The 25,549-nt window shown below is 46.0% G+C and overlaps 1 protein-coding gene, 2 long non-coding RNA genes and 1 pseudogene across 3 annotated transcripts; 1 reads left to right on the top strand and 3 right to left on the bottom strand.

Moving 5' to 3' along the window:
- Positions 1-6: 6 nt before the first annotated feature.
- On the bottom strand, positions 7-1,184 carry LOC123172397 (uncharacterized; the record flags this gene model as incomplete). The annotated part of the gene is made up of 5 exons (XM_044589384.1): positions 1,139-1,184; positions 715-815; positions 486-579; positions 226-299; positions 7-136 (listed from the first exon to the last, which is right to left on the bottom strand). Coding segments are annotated over exons 1-5 (445 nt in total), but the record flags the coding sequence as incomplete, so codon positions are not given.
- Positions 1,185-10,406: 9,222 nt separating this feature from the next.
- On the bottom strand, positions 10,407-18,197 carry LOC123172395 (anthocyanin 5-aromatic acyltransferase-like; annotated as a pseudogene).
- Positions 18,198-18,326: 129 nt separating this feature from the next.
- LOC123172396 (uncharacterized) lies at positions 18,327-20,970 on the top strand. Its single transcript, XR_006485547.1, has 4 exons — positions 18,327-18,439; positions 18,528-18,759; positions 19,094-20,140; positions 20,229-20,970. It is a non-coding gene; the product is annotated as an uncharacterized lncRNA (long non-coding RNA).
- A 2,926-nt stretch (positions 20,971-23,896) lies between these two features.
- On the bottom strand, positions 23,897-24,801 carry LOC123172394 (uncharacterized). Its single transcript, XR_006485546.1, has 4 exons — positions 24,699-24,801; positions 24,470-24,563; positions 24,210-24,283; positions 23,897-24,120 (listed from the first exon to the last, which is right to left on the bottom strand). It is a non-coding gene; the product is annotated as an uncharacterized lncRNA (long non-coding RNA).
- Positions 24,802-25,549: the final 748 nt, after the last annotated feature.

Here is a 25,549-nt window from a genome sequence, read left to right as displayed (position 1 = left end):
AACAACACTTGCAGTCTATAAAAAGCGACATAATAATCACTAAGCCTTGGATTGACCAAATATCCTGTTGAGCGTAGCCGCCAATCGGACGCCGCCTTGCGCCAGCCTCAGGTTCACCACCGGCAGCCTGCTCCCGCTGCAGCCGACAAATGCAGTGGTCATTTTTGTACTTATTACTCCGATGTCAAATGTTAGTTTGACCGGATATACTGCAATTATACATACCGCCCACCATCGAATCTTCCGTCGCGTCCTTGTACGCCGAGTCGCATGCTGCGGTGATGCTCTCCGACCCATATCTTCGCAGAGTTAGAATGTGATCGATCAAACCCTTAAATGCGATATTCTGGAATACTAATAACTGTTCGTACAATAAATACGAGTACTTATTTACGCACTCCTAATTATACACAACTGAATAAATATTGAAGATTTCCTTATTTATTTTTTTTCTTTGTAAAAAAAACGCAGCCAAGCAAACGTACATGTCAGGACACGCCGTCTGGTTCTTGCCGTAATCCTCCCATCCGTGCACTTTGCCTGACCAAGCCCCCTGCAATCAGTATATCGATCAGCCCCCTGCAATCAGTATATCGATCAGCGTCAGTTACCACAAAATATCATAATTACAAATCACATGACCATCTGATGAACCAGCTACATATAGATCAGATGAAAAATTATTCAGAACAATTTCAAAAAAAAAAATCACACCTTTATGCTCTTGTTCAGCGCGTCCACGAATTCGCCCGTGCCTCCGTCGTAGTAGTCCTTCACCGCCGCCCGGATGATGTTCACGTGATCACGTCCCATACCTGACAACATACATCAACCAGAATGTAGAGTTTCAGCATTACTGAAATGCATCAACCAGAATGTAGTACTCCATCCGCTCCAAAATGCTCCCTCCGTTTCAGATTATTCGTCGCTGAAATGTATGTATCTAGAACTAAAATACATCTAGATATATCTATACTGCGACAAGTAATTCGGAACGGAAAGAATAAAAAGTTAAACTCCCTCCATTCTAAAATAGATGACTCAACTTTATACTAACTTTCTATTTTCATCTATTTTGGAACGGAAGGAGTACTACATAACAGGGGTCAGTCTGAGGTCTGAACTACATGAGGCTTACATGGCGGAGGAAATTCTTCCTTCTGTACCAGAGTACCAGTAGACATCGGTGGTGTTCCCCCCTTTGTCAGAGGCAAACTGTTACGGTCTTCTACCTCAACTAGTTCGAATCCATGGCGATACAAGGGAGAGGGGAATGGGGATCTAGATCAGAGAGAGGTATGGTTCGAGAGGAGGATGACATGAGAAGGGGAAAATTACAGCCAAGTATTTTCTCGTTAGTCGTTACCCCTCTCCACCGAGTTGACACGTAGCTGGGTCAAACTTGCGGTCGGGCCGTTTGGATCGCTTGGGCCGGCCTGCTCGGCCATCTTGCTTGGGTCCTGGTGGTACTTGCGTCCGTGACGCACAGGGGACGCACCAATTGGGCCGGCCCTTAGCAGATACCGCTGGTCTGTAGCGCAACAGGTAAAAATACGGAAAAAAAACAACCCTCTGCAAGGAAGCACGCCCGTATCAATCCTTTAATCGGAGACTAGACTAGCGTTAGGAAGGACAAAGGAGACAGACAGAATTTACATCAGAAAAAAAAGGACTTTTTGAAGTTTGAGTGAGGATAATTGTCTTAAATTTCGGAGAATCGGCTGGAAAAACGCGGAATTGTCTTCGCCTTTGTAAGCGAAAATGTCCAGTAAAGCCTATCTCGCTTTTAGCCTTCGTGGTGAATGGCCCACCCTTTCTTTGAACCTTGTCAATGATCGAACGAACTTACAGATATGAACTGAGTGCCATTTGATGAGTAAGATCGAACAAGGGAGAGGGATATGGAAAGGATGAAGTAATGAAAGAGGAAGTCATTGCTAGTAGTAACGACTTGTCACGATCCATTGGTTCATATAGAATCCATGTCCTAGGTCTATCAAAAAACATTCTTTTCGCTAAGCGTATATAATAAAATAGAGTGAAAGGGTCCACCCCGAAACCAAGGGGGTACTAACTAACAGCTGAGTCCTCTCCGAACCGCAGGAGATAGTTGCCCATCATACGGCTCACCAACTTCACTTGCCTCTAAGGGGGGCTCGCTCCGGGCAGGTTCGGATCACTTACTATACACGGCCCTACGAAGGGGTTAGGAGCGTTTTCAAGATGATTCTTTCTTTGTCGAGACGAAAAAGGAACCCATCTTTTCGATTGAAAAATGTGAGTCTGTTTTGCCCACTTTATCCATCCCCCTCTATCAAAATGATCAAAAAGGCATTTCAAATGCTTCTTATTCCCGTGTTTGATCTTATCCATCTCTGCCCCGCTTCCATGTGGGCAGAGACCCCTGTAGAGAATGAAGAGGAGCCAAGGATCTTACTCTCAAGAGTGCTTCGATAGGCTCGTTTTTAAAGAAAGGATACCTTGTGATTCCAGATTTCAATAGAGATTCGATTCCTCACATCTAAGGGAAGACAGACACAAATGCACAGACACATTATCCGGGGGTGTCACCGTTTGCATCGTATCAGTATCATAAGAAAAGATTGATTGTTGTGAGTGATTTTACTACCCTTCCAGACTTAGCAGGTAATGAAGCTGCTGACGAGGGAGGAAATGTCCGTTGAAAATATTTTTCTCCCGGCTTTCTACAACTTTCGCTTTAGCTTCCAAAGGCGACCCAATGACCTTTCCGGAATTGGAAGTATTCGTCGCCCTACCCTAAGAAAGAAGTCACTATAAAACAGCTTGCCCTCCAGAAGTACCAAAGGTGCGCGGAGCCCGGTGAAAATGAATATGTTTGCTACTGAAAGAAGCCTGCCTATTGACTAATATTCGTCTTTAGAATGAAAGTAGCTATGAAGCCCAATCTATACTGTCGATTCAAAAAGGGGGCATAGTCATATGGGTGGGGGGTTTGTTCAGGCCAGGCCTCTCTCTGACCTGATAACTAGTATCGCCTCCCCGCCCAGCTCTATCAGCAGGCCCCTTCTTTTGCAATACTTAAGAAGGTCTCTCATGGCCAAATTCTTATTAAAGCCTTCTCTACCATTGAATTCGGCCTTCGGGGTCAACCCAGCGGCTTCTATGAGGAAGGCGGCGCAAAGGAGGCTCGAGGGCTTGTTAAGGAAGGCGGCTAGGGCCGCTGAAGGGGGGAAAACGAAAGGCGTTTTCTGGTCTCCCCTTCGCCTGGGGGTGCTTGTGGGGGGGGTGTGCCACGACGAAACAAGGGAATGAAAGGTCGCTTTGCGTTGGATGCTCTTTACCCTCCCCACTATGAGGGCTCTGTTGTCTTGGGGAGCGTTGAAGCTTGCTTCTTTTCCATACTTTTCTTGGTCATCAATACGACGACCTATTCTTAATAGAACCGATCTTATTTTCACTACAAGAGGAATTTCGTGCTTCTGCCGGATCCTCCCTATCTCCTGATCGAGCTTGTGTAGGTAGATATTGCCTGGTAGGGCCGATAGTAGTACACTGTTTGGGATGGAGTCAGGGCCCTTCTCACCCCCTACGAGTCGTCCGGCGGAAAACTTTTTCTGAGTGGGGTAAAATAACTTGGAATCGTCGATCTCTTCCTTCAAGATTGAGATGAATCGATGTCGGTCGATGGTGTGAAAACACTTCCTGATGTCGAATTCCAAAAACCAGCGAGAGGTTCCCCACTCTTCTTTGATCCGTCTGAGGGCCGAGTGGCAGCCTCGACCCGAGCGGAAGTGCGATGTGTCTGGAAACTCGGGATCGTAAATGGATTCGGGTACCATTCTGATCGCCTCTTTCATGATCTTTTCTATGGGTAGAACTACTGTGAGCGGTCTAAACTTCGACCCTTCTTTCTTTCTTCATTTAAAAAAGGGGGAGCAAAGCCTGTTTTTTGCTCCCTCAATTGATAGATCAGGGCCCCTCCTGCCGGCCCGAACGAAAGGCTCTTTAAGGAAGTAGTCCCATCACTCTCGGGCCCGGCACCAACCAAGAGGAGGCGGGGCTCTCTCCAATCATTCCGAAGAGCCGAGATCTCGTAAAGGAAAAATTAGCTAGCTCAGCAGGTTTGGACCCGGGTGAATCAGTTCAGTGAAGGAAGGGAGCCTAAACTTAAGGCTTTTCCAAGCCTTGCCGATAGGCGCCTCATGGCTCGCTCAGTTCGCTCGCGGAGTTCTTAGATCAGTAGATCTGGATAGAGTCTCGCTCATAAAGGAAGAGTAGCGCGCTAGCGCGGCTCGCTTCGCTTTTTGACGCGGAGCTCGCTGCTGTCTTTTTAGCTTCAAAACTACAGGGCGTGCGTTAGCACTACGGCTTTTCAGCCTCCCTTTGCTGGTTCCGAACTATCACTGATCCCAGAGATCAACCTTCAAACCTTTTTACAAAATACCAGTAGACATCGGTGGTGTTCCCCCCTTTGTCAGAGGCAAACTGTTACGGTCTTCTACCTCAACTAGTTCGAATCCATGGCAATACAAGGGAGAGGGGAATGGGGATCTAGATCAGAGAGAGGTATGGTTCGAGAGGAGGATGACATGAGAAGGGGAAAATTACAGCCAAGTATTTTCTCGTTAGTCGTTACCCCTCTCCACCGAGTTGACACGTAGCTGGGTCAAACTTGCGGTCGGGCCGTTTGGATCGCTTGGGCCGGCCTGCTCGGCCATCTTGCTTGGGTCCTGGTGGTACTTGCGTCCGTGACGCACAGGGGACGCACCAATTGGGCCGGCCCTTAGCAGATACCGCTGGTCTGTAGCGCAACAGGTAAAAATACGGAAAAAAAAGTTCTCCAAAGGAATCGAACTGCAGACCTCTCAGTAACGAGGTCCTGTTGAATGCCACGCGTGCTGATGATTCTTACTGACCAATTTGCAGCGCTAATGTCTAAGAACACATCTTGGAAATTATAAACAATTTTCTAAAAGTTAAGTAATGTTTCAAAGTTCGAACATTTGTCAAACAACACGAACAAAATTTGAAACTCCAAACAATTTTTTTGAATATATGAACAATTTTAAAAACAGGAACACATTTTGAAAATTTCTGAACAAAATTTGAAAATGTGAACATTTTTTTTGAATCTGTGAACATTTTATGAAAAACGCAATTTTTCTTTTGAAAAATACGAACAATTTTAGAAAAATGGGAACAAATGTGAAATTCCAAAACTTTATTGAAAATTTGAACAAATTTGAAAACACGAACATTTTTGAAAATCACGAACAAATTTTGAAATAGCGAACAAATTTTCAAAATACAACAAAAAATTGTACATTTTTCGAAAAGAACAACATGTCTTTTGAAAAGCTGAACAAATAAATTTGTACATTTTTTAAAGCCGAACAAAGTATTGAATATATTGAACTTTTTCAGAAATTGCGATTTTTCTAAAGCAAAAATAAAAGAAAGAAAGAAAAAGAATAATGAAATGAAAAACGCGAAAAAAAGAAACATATAATAGCCAATCTCTTGCTTGTATAAGACACTAGCGTTGTGAAGCGCTAGTGGCTAGCAACGCAGCTCAAGGAGTGGGAGGTTTGAGGTTTGATTCCTCGCTTTTTCGGGGGATTTTCTCTGTATGAAGCACCAGTCATGGGCCGGCCCATGAATGATCGATGAGTGTATGAGTGTGCGGGAGGTCTAGGGTTTTCCCTCCTAACCGCTGGTGGCTGTTTCGAGTTCCGGCGCTCGACGCGAAAATATAAACGTGAAGAAAAAGTGCGGAAGCTAGGTTTTGAACTCAGCATCACACGTCTTTTGTCCACTAACGCAAGAACCACTAGACCAAACACGTTATGTTGTTCTACAAATAGGAAAAAGTGCTACTTAACCATTCTTTTAGTGAAACATTAACGTAAATCTAAAAATTAGTCTAAAAGTTCATTGATTTTGAAAAACAAGTTCATCAATTTTGAAAACTAGTTCATCAATTTTTTTAGAAGTTCACAAAATTGAAAAAAGTTTCATCGATTTTGAAAAAAAGTTCATCGATTTTGAAAAATGGTTCATCGATTTAGAAAAAAAAAGTTCATGGAATTTGAAAAAAGTTCATCGACATTGGAAAAAGTTCATCAAATTTGAATAAAATCATTGGATTTGAAAATAGTTCATCGAATTTCAAAAAAGTTTGTCGATTCTAGAAAAAAAGTTCATTGAATTTGATAAAAAAGTTCACGCATTTAAGGAAAGAAAAAAAGAAAAAGAAATGAGAAAAGAAAAAAGGAAAAAGGAACAAGAAAAAACGTCCAGAAACTAACCAACGAACGACCTGGAGAAAGAATAAAAGAAAGTAAAGAAGTTTATTGGCACAAGTGCGTAGTTATCCTTGTGGTGATTGCGCTGCTCTCTCAATCGGGCGATCCCTTGCTTGCGCATGCTAGTTTTTGTTGTAGTTTCGACAGGAAAAAAGCCTGACCTGGCCCGACCCGACCTTGCCCACAGGCATGGGCCTAGATTTTGAGCCAGATGGCTGGACCAGGCTCGGGCCTACTGTATTTGTTGTTTAAGGAAGAGACCCGGGCCAAGGCCCGGTGGACTTTTTGAATCATGGGCCATGCTTGGGCCTGATTTTTAGGCCCGGTGGTCGGGCCGGGCCTGGCTCGGACCTAGGTTTTCTATGTCGGGTTTCGATAGGCCCGGCCCCGCTAATGGCCAGGTATACTTGCAACCCACAACAAAATCACTTGCAAAAGTATGACAGTTAGGGTTTGGGAGGAGTACTACGTCGTCGATGTCTCCAATGAAGTGTGAGAGGAACCAGAGTGCTATCGTCAAGTTATCTGCGGTATTCCGTAATGAGGAGACATTGTATCTTTAGTAATTCAGTATACCAAAAGAAAAGTGTTGAAGTTGGTAGATTCAGTGTACCAAAAAAGTGATCAAAATTATTAACATGGGATCTAGTTTTGAAAATCTTGTTGTGAGGGATTTGATAGTGGAAATATGTTTTGAATTGTAATAACGATTCAAGCTACAAATGATATTTTTTAAGAAAAATCTTGGGTGCGGCTGTTTTTGTCTTATATTGCATGCATGCATGTGCATGCGGGGAGAAGGTTATGAAAACTAGTTTTATGTCCATGGTAACTTGAGTGTAAACACTATTATGATAACTTACATATTTCAGGCATGGTAAATTTTGACCTAGAAAAAAATCATCAGATACAAATCATTTTAAAATCGGGCCGACGGTTTGAGATACAAATCATTTGAATTTGAATTTGAATTTGAATTTGAGAATAATATAGTCAAACATTATCACTTTTTTTTCTGCATGCAATGTAATTACTATTCCTGTTATAGACTGACTCGTACCTACACAGGAGGAGAAATCAAGTAGAGATAATAACGCATGAAGTTTGCTCAACAAGGGCATCGTCGGGTAATCAAACAGAAAAGGGTGTGGCAAGATTTTAATCGAGTGAGACTTTCTTTTTGAGGTAAATGTTGTCGCTTTATTTAATCAAAAGCATTCGGAATTTCATCCGAGAGTACATCTAGAACATAGTCTGGGGTGTCTTGCACCCACACCTTACATAAATCCTCACCAACGCCAACTCTAGCTAGTTTATGCGCGACAACATTAGCCGAACGACGAGTCCACGAAACTTTAAACTCAGTAAAAGAAGCAAGCAAGTCCTTAATCTCCTGTATCCACGCTCCAGCGTTTGCACGATCCTTGTGTGGGTTTTGCAATCTTTGGACCACACCAAGGGAATCGAGCTCAACCTGGACCCTAGTTGCATTGATCTCCCTCGCCACCTCTAGTCCCCTCTTGCAAGCCAAGATTTCAAGTGCCTCCGGTTCAACAATGCCCTGATAAACATGACATAGCCCCGCACGAAATGCGCCTCCATGGTCTCGAATGACTGCTCCCGCTCCTCCCTTGTCACCTCCTCTATGCACTGCTCCATCAGAGTTGATCTTGAGCCAGCCCTCCTCAGGTGGTCTCCACTTCTCCTTGATCAGCGCCACTGTCGGTCACCTCTCCTTTGTATGAACTGTTGTCCACTCATTCATGTATGACACAACAGTGTCCATTATTTCATGTGGAGCAGCAATCGCCCTGCCATCCCTCGCTTCATTTCTGGCCAACCAAAGGCCGTATGTAGCTTGAACCATAGCAGCTCGCTCCTCAACTCCAGCATCGGCAAACCACGCGAGTAACCAGCGAGCTAAAGCACCCTGGGAGTCGATCTGACAAGATGGGATCGCCACCATAACCCCCTTTTCCGAGTGAAGAAGCCGCCAGAACAGCACAGAATGTTGGCATGCCCAGAAACGGTGCAGCACCGTCTCTTCTCGACCACACACAACACAAAAAATCCCGGGTTTGATGCGTCGTCAGTGAAGTTCAGCTCCTACAGCAAGCCCATTTCTAATCATCCTCCACATATGGATCTTTGCCTTGGCTGGCGCATTTGTGTCCCACAAGGCCATATAACCCCTGTGATGCGCCACCGTGCTCGAAGGACCCGGCTGTCCGGTCCCCGATCTGCTCATGAACATTCTCAAGTGATACGCAGACTTGACAGTGAACTTTCCATTCTTTGTGAAATTCCACGCATGAAAATCATCAGTTCCAGGGCCTCCTACCGCTATTTGCCTGATATCGTGTGCATCCTCGGCAGAGAACATTGCATGCAGCTTGTTCAAGTCCCAGCCCCGTCCATCATGTGCCAGCAGGTCCGGCACCCTTGTAATACCATCGAGTGAGACTTAAGTCTCAATCAAGTGACTTAACATATAAAAATTATAGAAAAATACACAAATCTTCATGTAAGATCTCATGAAGATAGCAATGACTAAGATCTAGACTTGGTTTAAGTCTCAGCGGACTGAAATTTAGCAATCCCGAACAGAAAATTATTGATCGTAAAAAAACAAAAAAGTAACTTTTTCCCAAATTAGTTGGCTCCTATTATTGTGCGCAAGTGCAACATAAAATAGATATGGGTAGTGCTAGACGCCGGTGCACCGCCCCAAATTTGGGCCGGTCGACGCACAGCCACCCGATCAAATCATGCGTAGCTGTTGGATTTGACCCATCTGTGTCGTCTTCTTCCTAGCACTGCTCGACAGAAAAACAAGACGAGGTCCCGCCCATCCTCGGGCACACCACCACCACCCATCCTCGTCGCCGTTGTGGCCGTTCCCCGCGAGCTCCCACGAGGTCCCGCCCCTTGGCCGCCGGAATTGCATAACGGCCGCGATTGATTCCAGAGGCGATTCATTGAGGATGAAGCTCTAAAAACAACCAGATCCAGCTCACGGGTGCCATGGTTGCAGCATCCCTAGCGTAGCCCCGCCTCCGGCTCGCCGCGGTCCACCTCCGGCTCGCCGCGGTAGTCGGTGTCCAGCAAAAACTAACAAAATCCTCAGTGGCCGGTTTGAAGCAAATTCATTATAAGGTTCCAGCAAAAAACACACCGGTTCCAGCAAAATTAACCTCAACAAAGAAAACTTCGGTGGTTGATTGTAGCAAAAAAAAATTGCTAGTTCCAGCAAAAAAAACGTTGGTTCCAGCAAAATAACTCTGAAGGGAGACTCGAATTGGTTCTATTGTAGCAAACAAAAAAAGATTGTAGCAAAAGGAAAAGCTAGTTCCAGCAAAAACATACACTGGTTCCAGCAAATATCGCACGTTGACGATGAGCACGCATCTGGTTCCAGCAAATCGGTGGCCGACGGCAACAAAAACTGATACCGGTTCCAGCAAATGGATGGCCGGTTGTAGCATTTCTTGTCACCGGTTGCAACTGTCGACACCGCGGTTGTAGCAAATCGCCAGTAGTGGTCGTCCCCGCCGCGCGTTGATTGTAGCATGGCCGCATGACGGTTGTAGCACCTCGGAACGCCGGTTCCAGCTTTGCGTGCATGCGGTTGGAGCACCGCCGCACCTCGCGTCGCCGCTGGTCGTCCCGCACCTCGTCGGTCACCGCTCGTAGCAGCAAGACGTCGCCGGTTCATAGCACAGGCGGTGACCGCTCCGCGCGTCCCTGCACACAAGAAAAGCAGTGAGAAATAGGGAACGGCGCTCCCGCTGGCAAAAATTAGCTCGACGGCCTGCGCGAGGAGCAGACGGCACATGAGGCAGGATTAAAAGGAGATGGGAAGAGGTGGGGATCCATGGAGTTTTTGCCGTGGTGTGTGGAGAAGAGCATGGGAGCTATTTCTGTTTCGGTGGAGAAGAAATCGATGGAGAAGAAAGGGGATAAGGTCCGTGTGGTGTATAGTGGGACACGTCCTTATGCGGCCCGCTCCTGCATGTGGGCCACAAAGGCATGTGCGTTAGCGACAGAGGCGACCGGCGCGTCACTTCAGCCGGCGGACCGGAGGGAAACATTTCCCAATAGATATATAGTTCTAATTGTCTAGCTGCTCCCGGCCAGCGTAAGGAAGTTGGCCGCGAATGCCTCCATCAAGGGCCGGCGAAGCGCCACGGAGAGTTGCACGGCGCCGGCCTCCTTTGCTCCGAGCAGCGTCACCAGCTCCGGCGTGAACCTGGACACCAGCTCGACGCGGCTCGGGGCGCCCCACCCGAAGTCCGTCTCGTACGCCATGAACCGATGCGACGACCCCACCGAGGTCAGCCGCTCCTTGGGGGTGCCGTGGACGACCTCCAGCACGCGATCCATCCCCTCCAGCGGGTCGGAGGCTCGATCCAGGTCCTCCCGGATGCATTCCTGGATGGCCCTGGCGGCGAGCGCAACCCCACCCTCGCCGCACAAGTCGCCAATGTTCACCCTCGCAAAGCACGCCCTGACGCAGTTCCCGAAGTAGCCCTCACCGAGAGGCGAACGCAGCCGGCCGCGGCAGTCCGCTATGTCAGCAACACGGGTACAACATAGCGGCAAGAGGAAGCACAGTCAAGAGCCAGACCTATACGCAAGCCTCGTCTGCCCACTCGGCTTGCGGGCCCTGAATGGGCCTTAGGCCTTGTAACTCCTTAAGTACCCCTCCCCTCTCTGCTTCTAGATTTGGCAAAAGGCAAATGGCACGATGGCCAGCTAGATAGCGTGTTCTTCTTCCTCTCCCCTTCAATTCCCCTCCCTGAGATCCAATTGTAAGAATTTGATTTGAAATTCCATGGAGATATAGATGAGAACCTTACAATCTGGCATCAGAGCCATTTGATCTGTTGGCCCTTCCGGCTCACCAGCGCCACACCCGGTTCGCCGACAGGCAGCGAGCGGCGGCGATGGACCGCATCTCGCCGGAGACCAAGGCCATCTACGACTTATTGCGAGCTGATTTTGACAAATCCGACCGCGACCGCGTCGATTCCACGGCGGGGGCCATCTCCAAGCTTGATGCCAAGTTGGATCTGCTCTCTTCCCGTATCAACGAGGTTAAGTTGTCCATTGGCGTCGACATCGATGAGCTGCGACATGAGCTGGATCGTACTCCGCCTGCTGCTGCGGAAACATCGAGAGGAGCGCCTTCCATGCCCACCCGCTCCGCCAGTGGTGGTCTGTCCGAATCGGAAGGTTTCCGCGCCGACTGTGAGAACAGAGGTCCTGGAAATCGAATCTACGTTCCACCACCAGCCAGAGGCACGCAACCCGATCAGTCAATACAGAGAGTTCCCTTAAGTTCGGTGGAAAATTTTCGCCACAACTCTTCTGATGTGTTCGGGTTTGGACCACGAATCGAGATGCCGCGATTTGATGGAACCAACCCAAAACTCTGGCAGACCAGGTGTGAAGATTACTTTCGTTTCTGGAACACTCCACCGCAGCAGTGGATATCTCTTGCTACGACTCTGTTCGAGGGTACAGCCGCTCGATGGCTTGATTCAGTTCGCCGTCGAGTTCCTCAAGCGACGTGGGATGAATTCTGCCGCTTACTGCAGTCCAGGTTCGGCCGTAACCAACATCAGTCCATCCTGAGGAAGTTTTTCAGTGTCAGTCAGACAGGAACTGTTGAGGATTATGTAGAACGGTTCTCTGATTTGTTTGACCAGCTTGCTGCCTATGAAACTTCACCAAATACAATTCACTATGTTACTCGTTTCCTGGAAGGACTGAAACCATCTATCAAGTTGGCAGTGGGTATACAACAACCGGCCGATCTAGACACAGCTTATCAATTGGCCATTCTTCATGAAGAATTGGGATCACAAGTTCATGTAACAGGTCCATCCAATACGAGAAGAGCATCAGCCTTACCTTTGCTCCCTCCACCAACTAGTTTGTTCCACACTCCTGCAACAAGTAAAGCTATTGAAGATCGTCGTTCTGTGGACAGTCAGAAAAGGCCAACTGCTGAGGATAAATGGGGAGCTCTCAGGAATTATCGACGGGCCAAGGGGCTGTGTTTTGTTTGTGGGGAACGTTGGAGCAAGGATCACATATGCAAACAGGAGGTGCAACTTCATGTGTACAAGAAATGGTAGAGTTCTTGCAGAACACAGAGTTGTCTGAACCTGATGACACTAATAACTCAGCATCTGTCCATATGATATCTATTTCTGCTGCAGCTCTGGGAAGTAAAACAGACAAGTCTCCCAGAACAATGCAACTAAGGGTTCAGTTACAAGGGCATGCTTGTACCTTCTTAGTGGATTCAGGCAGCACTCACTCCTTTTTGGACTTGTCTCTCTTACAAAACCTACACGGAGTAGTACCAATGAAGCCTGTGTCAGTCAGAATTGCCAATGGAGACACAGTTAGCTGTTCCAACCAAATTGTGGGCTGCAATTGGGGCTGTTCAGGTCTCAAGTTTACCAGTGATTTCAAGTTCTTTCCTTTGGGCAGTTATGATGGAATCATAGGACTTGATTGGTTGTCTGCACACAGTCCAATGCTTGTTGATTGGGAAAATCATTGGTTCTCCTTCCAACATCAAGACACCACTGTCACCCTACTGGGAGCTGCTACTATTGTTCCTGAACTGGCATTAGTGGAATTGTCATCCCTTCTTACTACCACAAATGCTCCCATTCCACCTAAAGTCCAAGAAATTTTGGATCAATTCCAACATGTGTTTGCAGCACCCACAGGTTTACCTCCTAGAAGACCATATGATCACAAGATTCCTCTTATACCAGGAGCCACTCCTGTGTCTCTTCGACCTTATAGATTAGCTCCTGCTCTGAAAACTGAATTAGAGAAACACATACAAGAGATGCTGGCCAGTGGGATTATTAGACCAAGTAACAGCCCATTTTCATCTCCCCTGCTTATGGTCAAGAAGAAGGATACTACTTGGCGCCCTGTGATCGATTATCATCACTTAAATGCCATGACTCAAAAAGGGAAATTTCCCATTCCAGTAATTGATGAGCTCCTGGATGAGCTATCAAGAGCTAGCTGGTTCACTAAGTTAGACCTGCGTTCGGGTTATCATCAGATTCGATTAGCCCCAGGAGATGAATACAAAACTGCCTTCCAGACACATCTAGGCCATTATGAGTTTACAGTGGTATCTGTTGGTCTGACAGGAGGACCCAATACATTTCAGTTTGCCATGAACAGTACGTTGGGTCCAGGCAATAGACATTATGTGGTTGTTTTCTTCGATGACATACTGGTTTTCAGTTTCACATTCGAGGAACACTTGGTCCATCTCAAGAAGGTGATATCTCTCTTGTCTGAACACCAATGGAAAGTGAAAATGTCTAAATGTGCATTTGCTCAACGACAAGTAGGGTATCTTGGCCACATTATCAGCGGTGCGGGAGTTTCCACAGACCCAAGTAAGATTTCTGCTATAGAGACATGGCCTACACCAACCAATGTCAAGGAGGTCTGTGGTTTTCTGGGATTGGCCGGCTACTACCGAAAATTCATCCGCAACTTTGGAATTATCTGTCGTTCTCTGACAGCATTGCTGAAGAAGGGGGTGATCTTCCGCTGGTCATCTTGTGAAGAGGAAGCCTTTCAGGCCCTAAAACGTGCCTTAATGACAGCACCAGTACTAGCTCTGCCCAATTTTACAAAAACTTTTGTCATTGAGACAGATGCGTGCGATATGGGCATTGGAGCAGTTCTGTCGCAGGATGGGCATCCCCTAGCGTATGTCAGTAAGGCTCTTGGTCCTAGGAACCGTGCTCTGTCAGTATACGAAAAGGAATACTTAGCTATTCTGCTGGCTGTTGAACATTGGCGTCAATACCTACAGTTGAGTGAGTTTGTGATTCAAACTGATCATAGAAGCCTGACCAGTCTGTCTGAGCAACGTTTACACACGCCTTGGCAGCAGAAGGCATTAACTAAACTCATTGGGCTTCAGTACAAAATTGTGTATAAGAAGGGATCAGACAATAATGCTGTTGATTCCTTGTCTCGTAGACCTCATGCAGATGCAGAACTGCAAGTAGTGTCAACACTACAACCTTTGTGGCTTTCTGAAATCTTGGCAAGTTATAGTCAGGACCCTTTCTGCCAACAAAAATTACAGCGTTTGGCAGCTGATCCAGCAGCAGAGAACAAGTTCTCCCTCAGAAATGGGCTTCTATGCACTGATAACTGCATTTGGGTGGGCGCTGACAGTCAACTACAAAATAAACTGGTATTGGCATTTCATGATTCACCTATGGGGGGCCATTCAGGCTTTCCTGTCACCTACAGAAGAATTAGACAACTGTTTTGTTGGTCTGGTATGAAATCCTTTGTCAAACAGGCTGTGCAACACTGTCTGGTCTGTCAACAGGCGAAACCTGAACGAGTTCCCTACCCTGGACTTCTCCAGCCACTGCCAATACCTAGTATGCCATGGGAGATGGTAACTATGGATTTCATTGAAGGGCTTCCGACGTCTGGTAGTTACAACTGCATACTGGTGGTGATTGATAAGTTACCTAAGTAAGGCCACTTTATCCCACTTCATCATCCCTTTACATCAGTGACAGTGGCTTAAGCCTTTTTGAATACAGTATACAAGTTACATGGTATGCCTCTCTCTATTTTATCAGACCGTGACCGCATTTTCACAAGTGTGTTTTGGAAAGAGTTGTTTCAGCATACTCAGGGCACCCAATTGCGCATGAGCTCTGCGAGGCATCCTCAATCTGACGGGCAAACTGAACGTGTTAATCAGCAGATTGAGTATTATCTCAGATGTTTTGTCAGTACACACCCCACTAAATGGGCTAAGTGGCTATCCCTATGTGAGTATTGGTACAATACCAATTGGCACTCAGCCACTGACAGAACCCCATTTGAGATTATATATGGGCACCTTCCAAGGCACTTTGGTATTGGACCTGATTGTACAATATCTTCCGATGATATGTCTCTGTGGTTGGAACAGAGGCAAGTGATTTTTAGCACAGTTAAACAGCAACTTTTAAGAGCCCAACAACGGATGAAAGCACAGGCAGACAAACCCAGGACGGAGAGAACGTTTGAGGTGGGTGAATCAGTCTTCCTAAAGTTACAGCCATACATCCAAGCTTCAGTTGCTCCGAGGGCCAACCATAAGCTTGCCTATAAATTTTTTGGTCCATATAAGATACTGGAACGTGTGGGGGAAGTTGCCTACCGCCTGGATTTGCCTGCATCTAGTAAAGTCCACCCTGTGTTCCATGTATCCCTGCTGCGTAAGGTTCTCAAGTCCGATCAGCAAATCTTGCAGTCGCTACCACCACCAGAGGCTCATCTGCAGATCCCTGAGTTAATTCTTCAGCGACGTGTGGTGATGCATGGCGCCAAACGAGTACTGCAAGTGCTGGTCCAATGGTCTAATGGTTCCACTGAATTGGCTACATGGGAGGATCTGGAAACTCTGAAGCAAATGTTTCCTAGGGCGCCGGCTTGGGGGCAAGCCGCATCTCAACAGGGGGAGATTGTCAGCAACACGGGTACAACAGAGCGGCAAGAGGAAGCACAGTCAAGAGCCAGGCCCATACGCAAGCCTCGTCTGCCCACTCGGCTTGCGAGCCCTGAATGGGCCTCAGGCCTTGTAACTCCTTAAGTACCCCTCCCCTCTCTGCTTCTAGATTTGGCAAAAGGCAAATGGCATGATGGCCAGCTAGATAGTGTGTTCTTCTTCCTCTCCCCTTCAATTCCCCTCCCTGAGATCCAATTGTAAGAATTTGATTTGAAATTCCATGGAGATATAGATGAGAACCTTACACGCTACCACCGTGAAGTGGGCGTCCTCCGCGTGGTCCTCGTCCGTGGACTTGGCGCGGACAAGGGACGCCCATACTAGGGACGAGACGGCGACGTAGGTGCTGGTCGGCGGCTGGCTGCCGGCAGTTCCATTTTGCAGAATGCACTTCTGCTTCAGGGACCGGATCCTGTCGGCGGTGAGCACGAAGGTCCGTAGGATCTGCTGCGTGGTGTCTACCGTGGATGTCCTGAATGAAGAGGATGGTGACGTCAGCTGCGCCATTAAATTGTTCGTGCATGTTAGTGGGTGGAAGAAAGGAATTGTCCCTCAAAAAAAAATTGATACTAGTAGGATTTGAGATTTGGTCACCAACCAGAGGCAGCGCCGGCGCGAAAAAACGCAGGAACTCTCTGGACAGCTCCGCTGCCATGGGATGCTGCAGGATCGCGGCCCGGTCAAACGTCGGCGGTGGTTCAAGCCTCCCTGGCGCGGCGGCACCCTCCCGCGACGCTGTGGACCACGCCCGCATGAACTGCCACACGGCCTGGCCGTCGACGACCGCGTGCACAGTGGCGGAGCCAAGGGGGGGCGAGCAGGGGCCTGGCCCCCCCTAACGATCGACATTTTATTAAGAGGCTACGAGTAATTAGCTACTGGGCTGAGAAATATACGTACTATGGCCCCCCTCAACCCAAACCGAGGTTATGAAGAAATCTGGGGGAAAGGCCCATAAAAAAGCCCACTGGTTGCCGTAGTACTTGGCCCCTGGCGTTAACCTAAATCAAGTCAAGCCTCGAGCGTGATTAACCTGAAGCGATTAGCGCTGCCGGCGGCCGCTGCCTCGTGCCCTCACTACTCGCGAAGTCAATTAAAATCAGTAGATACATGCTTCTGAACTGGCGAATCATACAGATCCCCCAGCTCTGTGAATTATCTAGCTGTTCAGCCACAAGGTTAGTACTATTGAGAACTACTGTATCTACTAATCCCTCTCAACTTTAATCTTATACATTTTCAAGTTGTCATTTGGTGCTAATTCATTTTATTTTATTTGCATTGTCTGATTTGTGATGCGGTCATGAAGAGAAAAGGGCTGCAAACACCATAAAGACTAATTTCCTTTTATACTTAGTATGTTGTTTCGAGTTCTCCACCTAGTAATGTTGTTAATGTGGCTAATGTGCAATTTTTACCAATCTCAGTTCAATGAGGATGACCTGCTTGGATAATCTATATTGATAGGAAATTGCTAGCAACTAGGTTAACTACTCATGAAATCATCAATATTTTTGATCTTATTGACAATTGTAGGGGCAAATTTAAACCAATACAAATGTAAATATATTTTAATAAGTTTTGCTAAAGTACATCTAGATGTGTTCTAAGTATTAAAAATCTAGGTCCTTTGACATTGATTATTTTTTATGCAGAGATTAGTACGAGTATTTCTTTTTTTCCTTTTTTATATTTGTTGAATCACTTACATGTGCAATAACTAAGGCATATATAGATATACCATAGACAGACCTTATTTTAGCTGTGTTGAAGCAACACAATATTGTAGTATTACCGTACTTATTTTTCCACAGTGAGTATTTTCCTTTAATCAATATGACTTGGCCCCCCCTATATCCAAATCCTGGCTCCGCCCCTGCGCGTGCAGGATGGACACCCCTACTGCCACGGCGTCGTAGCCCACCGCCGGCCTGGTGACCTGCACGGCGAGAACGGCTGCGGGCAGCTGCATCACTTCCATGTCCGGGACAAGCTGCAAGAATTCCTTGGTGGCATGCTCGTCCTGGCGGGCCAGGGGCGGCGCATGTCGTCGGCGCTTCCCAAGTATTCGGCCTCCACGAACCTGACACCCCAGTCTGGTTAGCAGTCTAGGTGCACTAGAGCTGAAAACCGAGTGAAGCCGTCGAGTACAGCGTTACAAAGAGAGCACGGAGGTACATCATAGAGCGCGCAAAGAAACTAGGTGCCGAGCCGAGAGCAGCGATAGAACACACGAGCGCGCTTGCTCTCGGTATATAGACCAGTGGGACAATGCCGCGTTGCTGCGTGTATTAAATGCGATCGTGTAAGCTGGGGAGTATACAGATCATCGGACAGTATTATACGTTGACGGCGCCGTGCAATATGACGAGGCGGTAATGGTACGCATAACATATGTTCTGTTGGTACATGAACCATGGGTCCACCCCCCACCCCACCCCCGACGCTTAAGAGAGAGAAAAAAAGGAAAAATATATCCCTTCGGCGCCGCACGACTCGAGCAGCTCAAAGCTATGGCGACGGCGGAGGCCGGAGGCGATTGATTCGAGTTCTTATTACATCAGGTTGATAGGTATGCTTCCTCGCATCGCTTTTGATTCGTAGTTACTGCCGCTGTTAGTAGATACAAAGGTTCATAGTCTTCCCCATCATTTGAACAGGTTCCTGCTGCCGGATCTTGGAGGTGGGGAAGCCACACCTGACAGCGAACGCAACGAAACTATGGTCTTCGAGGATGCCGCATCAAGCATTGGAGATGTGGGCGATCTGGCACTGACAGTGCAACTAGAACTGAACAACACTTGTGAGGAGCTCAGGTTGCCGGTACCCAGCTCAGAACAGTCAACAGGAAAAGACGGTCCTCAGGAGTCAGGCGCAGGGCTGGACGAAGAGGTATATTTAATTCACTGTATTTGGTTCCTCTCAGTTGAAATTGAACTGAAGTTTAAGTAGACTAGCATAAAAGTTGTAGCTTCCTTCGGGCTGATCATTCAGTTATCCCTTGAATTTTAGTAGTCTAGCATGAAAAATTGAACTGAACTTTAAGTATACTAGCATAGAAATTGTGGCAGCCCTTGAGCTTGTCATTCAGTTATCCCTTGATTTTGAGTAGTATAGCATAAAAATTCAACCGAATCATGTTTATACATGTCGTGCAATCATAGTTATAAGAAACAAAACAAACTTTCCATTCTGTGTTAGTAAAAATTGTTTCTTAATTGGTCAGGGTTCGTGCTGGAAATGCACCTGCTGAACGGCCACCCTGCGCTGGCAGAATAAGTGCCCTGGAGAAAACATTGAGAGGTTATGCAGAGAAGAAGACTAAGACTGTTGTGGTTCCTCAAATACGCACTCCCTCCGTCCGGAAATACTTGTCATCAAAATGAATAAAAGGGGATGTATCTAGATGTATTTTAGTTCTAGATACAACCCTTTTTGTCCATTTTGATGACAAGTATTGTTGGACGGAGGGAGTAGGAAGCAACTTCGATTCGCTTGGGCAAGCATATGACTAATACAACCTGTATTCATGCGGAATTGGATTTGGAATTAATACGGCAAGAGCAGGAAATAGTCTGTGGATGCCTGGTGAGTATTAATTTCAATTGGCTATTGTTTATAACATGATCCTGCTGGTGCAGATGCCCCACAGTGATACGGTTGTTGCGATCAAACGAAAACGGCTGGTACGTCAGTGAAAACAGGATGCCACACAATCATCGCCGACAGAAAAGTGTGGCCAGAAGGTGTGCTGGCCTTCACACAAACATATCGATATATACATGCATGATGTTGTCAAACAGCTCTGTGAAAATAATATTGGCATTGGCAAGGTTTACAATATAATTTCTAGTTTCTTCGGTTCAATGAGCAATATACCATTCAGCAAAAGGCGTTGAGAGGGCCGTGTGGGCAAATAAGTCGCGATCAGGCAGATGATGATGTCCGGAAGACAATGGGGGTTTGTTTGAAAAATATTTATACACTCAACCTATGTTTGAAATTGAACACGCCACTGAAATTGCATGGTAGCGATGTATATACACGAGCTATGTTTGAGAATTTTGGGGAAGTCCTGTATGAAGGAGGGCAGTACAAAGTGGAAGTGGTCAGTAAAGGCAAAACCTATTTTGTGCGATGGTATCATCCAAAGAAGCATGAATAGTGGTGCAGGGTTGTCTCCAAAGTTGAAGTTATTGAGCAGGGCAGAGAACTCACATGTGCGTGTGGCAATTTCGAGCACACATGATTGCTGTGCTGCTATGCAGTGAAGGTAAAAATATTTATAGACGAAGGCATTTCGTTGTGAATCCCATTTCTTAAGCTACTTGAATGACCATGCTAATCTTTCGGTTTTGTAGGTCCTCGATTTCCTTGGTATAGACCAGATACCAGCAAAACACATTCTCGAACGTTGGAAAAAAATGCAAGGGATATATTGGCAGACCACTTGGCACATCTTCAAAAGGATAAAATTTCAGCGACCTCAATAACATTCAGACACACAAATCTATACACACATGCCCTTGAACTTGTGAGATTTGGAGATGCAAGCATACTGTATATGAGTGTGCAGTTAATCTCTTGAAATCAACAATGGATAAATTGACGCCTATAGCCACTGTGCGGGATGGAATAGGGTCAAAGGACAGAATTCAGACGAACAAGGGAAAAACTTAAGAATTGATTGCATTGCATGCACCTTCCAGTGGATGTGCTAGTGACGCCGAAGGGAGTGGCATTGATAATTTCATGGGTTTAAAAGCTCCAGAACCAAAGCGTAAATCAGGTTGACCAACCACCAGCAGGGACAAGCCTCCATATGATGACCGGGGTGCAAAAAGCAAAAAATACAAACGAGCAGGAAATGCACATGGTGTCGGCGGATGCGGTACAAGCAAACGTTCTTGCTTCTGTAGCATATGGTGCGATCCAGGACACGACAGCACCACCTGTCCGCAAAAGGGTGATCTTCCTCAAAAATAAAGGCAGGAAGCTAAATGTTCAAACTGTGGTGTCAGTGGTCACAGAAAGAACACCTGCAACAAGCCTAAGGTGGTTCTGCATGTTGTTGAAAATGCTACTTTACAGGAAAATGAAACCTGTGAGTGACCTACTTAAGTTCAGTTTTTCTTTGTGTGTCGTTGAGGGCTCCGTAGCCGTTATGTGTAATGACAACACTAAGCACACTGTGATGTTTGTTTCAGTTCATCTGTGTTGTGTGCATGTTTATCACAATTACTACTGTTTTTCACATGGGTAGCATGTTGTGTGGTGGATGCATGCTCCCCTGCTTATTGCCTGCAAGACAGTTTGGTGTAGATGCTTTTTAGAGTAGAAATTCAGTTGGTTTTTCCCTGCTCTTCTCTTGAGCTATTGCTTCTTAGTTCTTACTGGCAGGATTCGGTGGACGGAAGAGCTGACAACATATCCATGGCAGATGAAGCTTTCAAAGATGAAGCTGAAGTTCAGTCTCATTTTGCGGCCGTCAAAGAGGTGGGCGACTACGGCCCGGGAAATCGTAGCTCCGCCGACGATGAGAACTGCTCTGATCCAGGAAGCTACTCCGAGTCAAGCAAGCTACTCCGAATCAAGCAATAAGGTTGCAGATGAATCCGGCGGCGACGTCCAGTACTGGCGACGTCAATGGTGGCAACCGACCAGAGAAGCGATCAAAGACTGCGGGCTGATGCGTGCGGAAAGCAAGTGGTCCCACGTTTACTGTTGTAGTTGGCGGTCAACTAATCTAGGCTGAGGGTTGACGTCTGTCGCCCCACCAGACCTAGTAGAAAAACTCCCGTCACTTCAGCTTCGACGTCCGTCGCCCCACCTTACAACCGTCGCCTCTTCCGTTCATACTACGCATTAAATATGACACCGTACACGACCGGCAATACAGCACAGGTTCCATATCCCGAAACGAAGCAACGCCTGAAGATACCGTGACCAGGCGAGCTCGTCCGCGCCCTTGAATTTTCGGTGCCGAGCTCAACAATACAACCCGCTGAAGGCCAAACGATGCGCGTTGGTGTCAAGCTCAGAGGTTCTTCGGTCTTGTTTGTAATTTTACTTCTTGGCTAGTATTTTTTTGTGCAAAGGCTAATGTTTTGCTATTTTTTTTAGTTTTGCCAGGTCGGTATGTACATGGCTTATACTATGATTATGATGATATAAATGAGATACATACTACCATGCAAATAAAAAGACCAGATTAACTACAAACCTATTGTTATATACTCTAACCAGAGTACATAAGAACAATGTCTAAAATTCTTGCCTCCTCTGGCCAAAGTACATGTTTAAATATATTTTCGTCATGATTTCTCCATGGTCAATTTGTTTAATTATCTTCATTACCTTATACTTAAATTTATTTCTACTATTTCTTTTTGACTATTAATACTATTGAACATTTAAACTACATGAGTTTGTCAAAATTAACTTCTACCTGCGCGTGCTAAAAATTCTCGCAGCAACGCGCGACGGTGTCATCTAGTATTCTAAAATGACATGGATTGGCATATTTGTAAATATGTAATAATTACAGTGACATGTTTCAATTTATGATAATAGTACGTCATTTCTCAAAAAAAAAATTATGGTGGCTTATATCAAATTTACCTTTTTAAAATCTCATCTATGTGTTCATGAGCTTGAGATAATTCTGCTAATAGATTGCACAAGCAAGGGTGGGGACATAATCATCCAGATTTCCTATTTAACACATGTTGTGTGCATTGACGAGGTGACTCCCACGGGCCTCCTTAGTAGAATAGGGGTTTTCCCCTAGCGGCGTTTAGGGTTTCTCTCCTCCAGGCGATCTGATCACCATAAGTTATGCACCTTCGGCGACTACCAAATCTTTGTGATTAAAATTCAAAAAAAATAACTTTGTGATCACCCATAGTCTCCTTCACCACCCCAGTCTACTAAATGGGTTGCCCCGTTGGAGTTGCCATTACGAGCCAGCAGATGCCTGCTGCGAAGGATACCCACCGGTGAGTGACTCCCGATAAACCAGGTCGAGGCTTGGCCTGATGGCCCGACCCGACCCGGGCGAGACCTGATCGTGCCATTAGGCCAAGCTCATGCCTCAAAATTGAGCCCGACGGACAGATCAGGACGGTCTCGGGCTTGCAAAAATCAAAAGTTTAGCCGTAGTCAGGCCAGGCCAACCAGCCAGGCCGACCAGGTCGTGTTAGGCTTTTTCAGCTTCAGGCCCAATTTTATTAGGCCTGATGGCTGGGCCAGGCTAAGGCCTAGGTTTTCAGCACCGAGCTTTTTTCGGCCTGGCCAGGACGGCATTTCCTATTTGGCGCCACAGGCGCCAGTTAATGTGCATTTTCGCTAACTGGCGCCTGTGGCATCAGTAAATGGGCCGGCCCATCTAGGCGCCGGTTAACATTTTCTTTTCTGAAAATTCTGTGAACTTTTGTGAATATCGATGAATTTTTAAAAAAATTCAACGGATTTTTTTTCAGATTGATGAACTTTTTTTAATATCTATGAACTTTTTTTTAAAATTGATGAACATCTTTTTGAATAAGTATAAACTTTTTTGTAAGTTCAATGAACTTTTTTAGGAAAAGTACATGAACTTTTTTTGAATTTCTGTAAACTTTTTACAAATTTAATGAACATTTTCTAAATTGGACAAACTTTTTTCAATTTGAATGAACTTTTTTTCAATTGATGAACTGTTTTTAAAATTGATGAACCATTTTTAAAATATATGAACTTTTTTTGAATGGATTAACCTTTTTTCTTTAAATCTGTAAACCTTTTTTGATTTCATATTTTTATTTTCGTAACAAGAAAATAAAAAAGTAAACTGGGTCAGCACGCTAGTGGGCCGGCCCATTCTAGCAGCACTGCAGGCGCAGGATCGTTAACGGGTGCCTGCAGCGCTGTATAGGAGCTCCCGGCCAGGCCCATACGCACAGGTATAGTTGAGACAGACCGTCTTCACATGTAGTGGGCGATGATATAATCCGGCCGTGCGCAATGCATATTTCCGGTTGGCCCAAGATCTATCCACTTTAATTATTTCGATATTTCGATAGAAAAATGAACAGCACCAACTCGACCAGCATCATATGTGCCAAGTTAAAAAAAACAACAACACTTGCAGTCTATAAAAAGCGACATAATAATCACTAAGCCTTGGATTGACCAAATATCCTGTTGAGCGTAGCCGCCAATCGGACGCCGCCTTGCGCCAGCCTCAGGTTCACCACCGGCAGCCTGCTCCCGCTGCAGCCGACAAATGCAGTGGTCATTTTTGTACTTATTACTCCGATGTCAAATGTTAGTTTGACCGGATATACTGCAATTATACATACCGCCCACCATCGAATCTTCCGTCGCGTCCTTGTACGCCGAGTCGCATGCTGCGGTGATGCTCTCCGACCCATATCTTCGCAGAGTTAGAATGTGATCGATCAAACCCTTAAATGCGATATTCTGGAATACTAATAACTGTTCGTACAATAAATACGAGTACTTATTTACGCACTCCTAATTATACACAACTGAATAAATATTGAAGATTTCCTTATTTATTTTTTTTCTTTGTAAAAAAAACGCAGCCAAGCAAACGTACATGTCAGGACACGCCGTCTGGTTCTTGCCGTAATCCTCCCATCCGTGCACTTTGCCTGACCAAGCCCCCTGCAATCAGTATATCGATCAGCCCCCTGCAATCAGTATATCGATCAGCGTCAGTTACCACAAAATATCATAATTACAAATCACATGACCATCTGATGAACCAGCTACATATAGATCAGATGAAAAATTATTCAGAACAATTTCAAAAAAAAAAATCACACCTTTATGCTCTTGTTCAGCGCGTCCACGAATTCGCCCGTGCCTCCGTCGTAGTAGTCCTTCACCGCCGCCCGGATGATGTTCACGTGATCACGTCCCATACCTGACAACATACATCAACCAGAATGTAGAGTTTCAGCATTACTGAAATGCATCAACCAGAATGTAGTACTCCATCCGCTCCAAAATGCTCCCTCCGTTTCAGATTATTCGTCGCTGAAATGTATGTATCTAGAACTAAAATACATCTAGATATATCTATACTGCGACAAGTAATTCGGAACGGAAAGAATAAAAAGTTAAACTCCCTCCATTCTAAAATAGATGACTCAACTTTATACTAACTTTCTATTTTCATCTATTTTGGAACGGAAGGAGTACTACATAACAGGGGTCAGTCTGAGGTCTGAACTACATGAGGCTTACATGGCGGAGGAAATTCTTCCTTCTGTACCAGAGTACCAGTAGACATCGGTGGTGTTCCCCCCTTTGTCAGAGGCAAACTGTTACGGTCTTCTACCTCAACTAGTTCGAATCCATGGCGATACAAGGGAGAGGGGAATGGGGATCTAGATCAGAGAGAGGTATGGTTCGAGAGGAGGATGACATGAGAAGGGGAAAATTACAGCCAAGTATTTTCTCGTTAGTCGTTACCCCTCTCCACCGAGTTGACACGTAGCTGGGTCAAACTTGCGGTCGGGCCGTTTGGATCGCTTGGGCCGGCCTGCTCGGCCATCTTGCTTGGGTCCTGGTGGTACTTGCGTCCGTGACGCACAGGGGACGCACCAATTGGGCCGGCCCTTAGCAGATACCGCTGGTCTGTAGCGCAACAGGTAAAAATACGGAAAAAAAA

This window comes from Triticum aestivum, unplaced genomic scaffold, assembly GCF_018294505.1.
Source record: "Triticum aestivum cultivar Chinese Spring unplaced genomic scaffold, IWGSC CS RefSeq v2.1 scaffold19987, whole genome shotgun sequence".
Classification (NCBI taxonomy): Eukaryota; Viridiplantae; Streptophyta; class Magnoliopsida; order Poales; family Poaceae; genus Triticum; species Triticum aestivum.
Note: the sequence above shows the minus strand (reverse complement) of the source record. Positions and strands in the feature narration are given on the sequence as shown.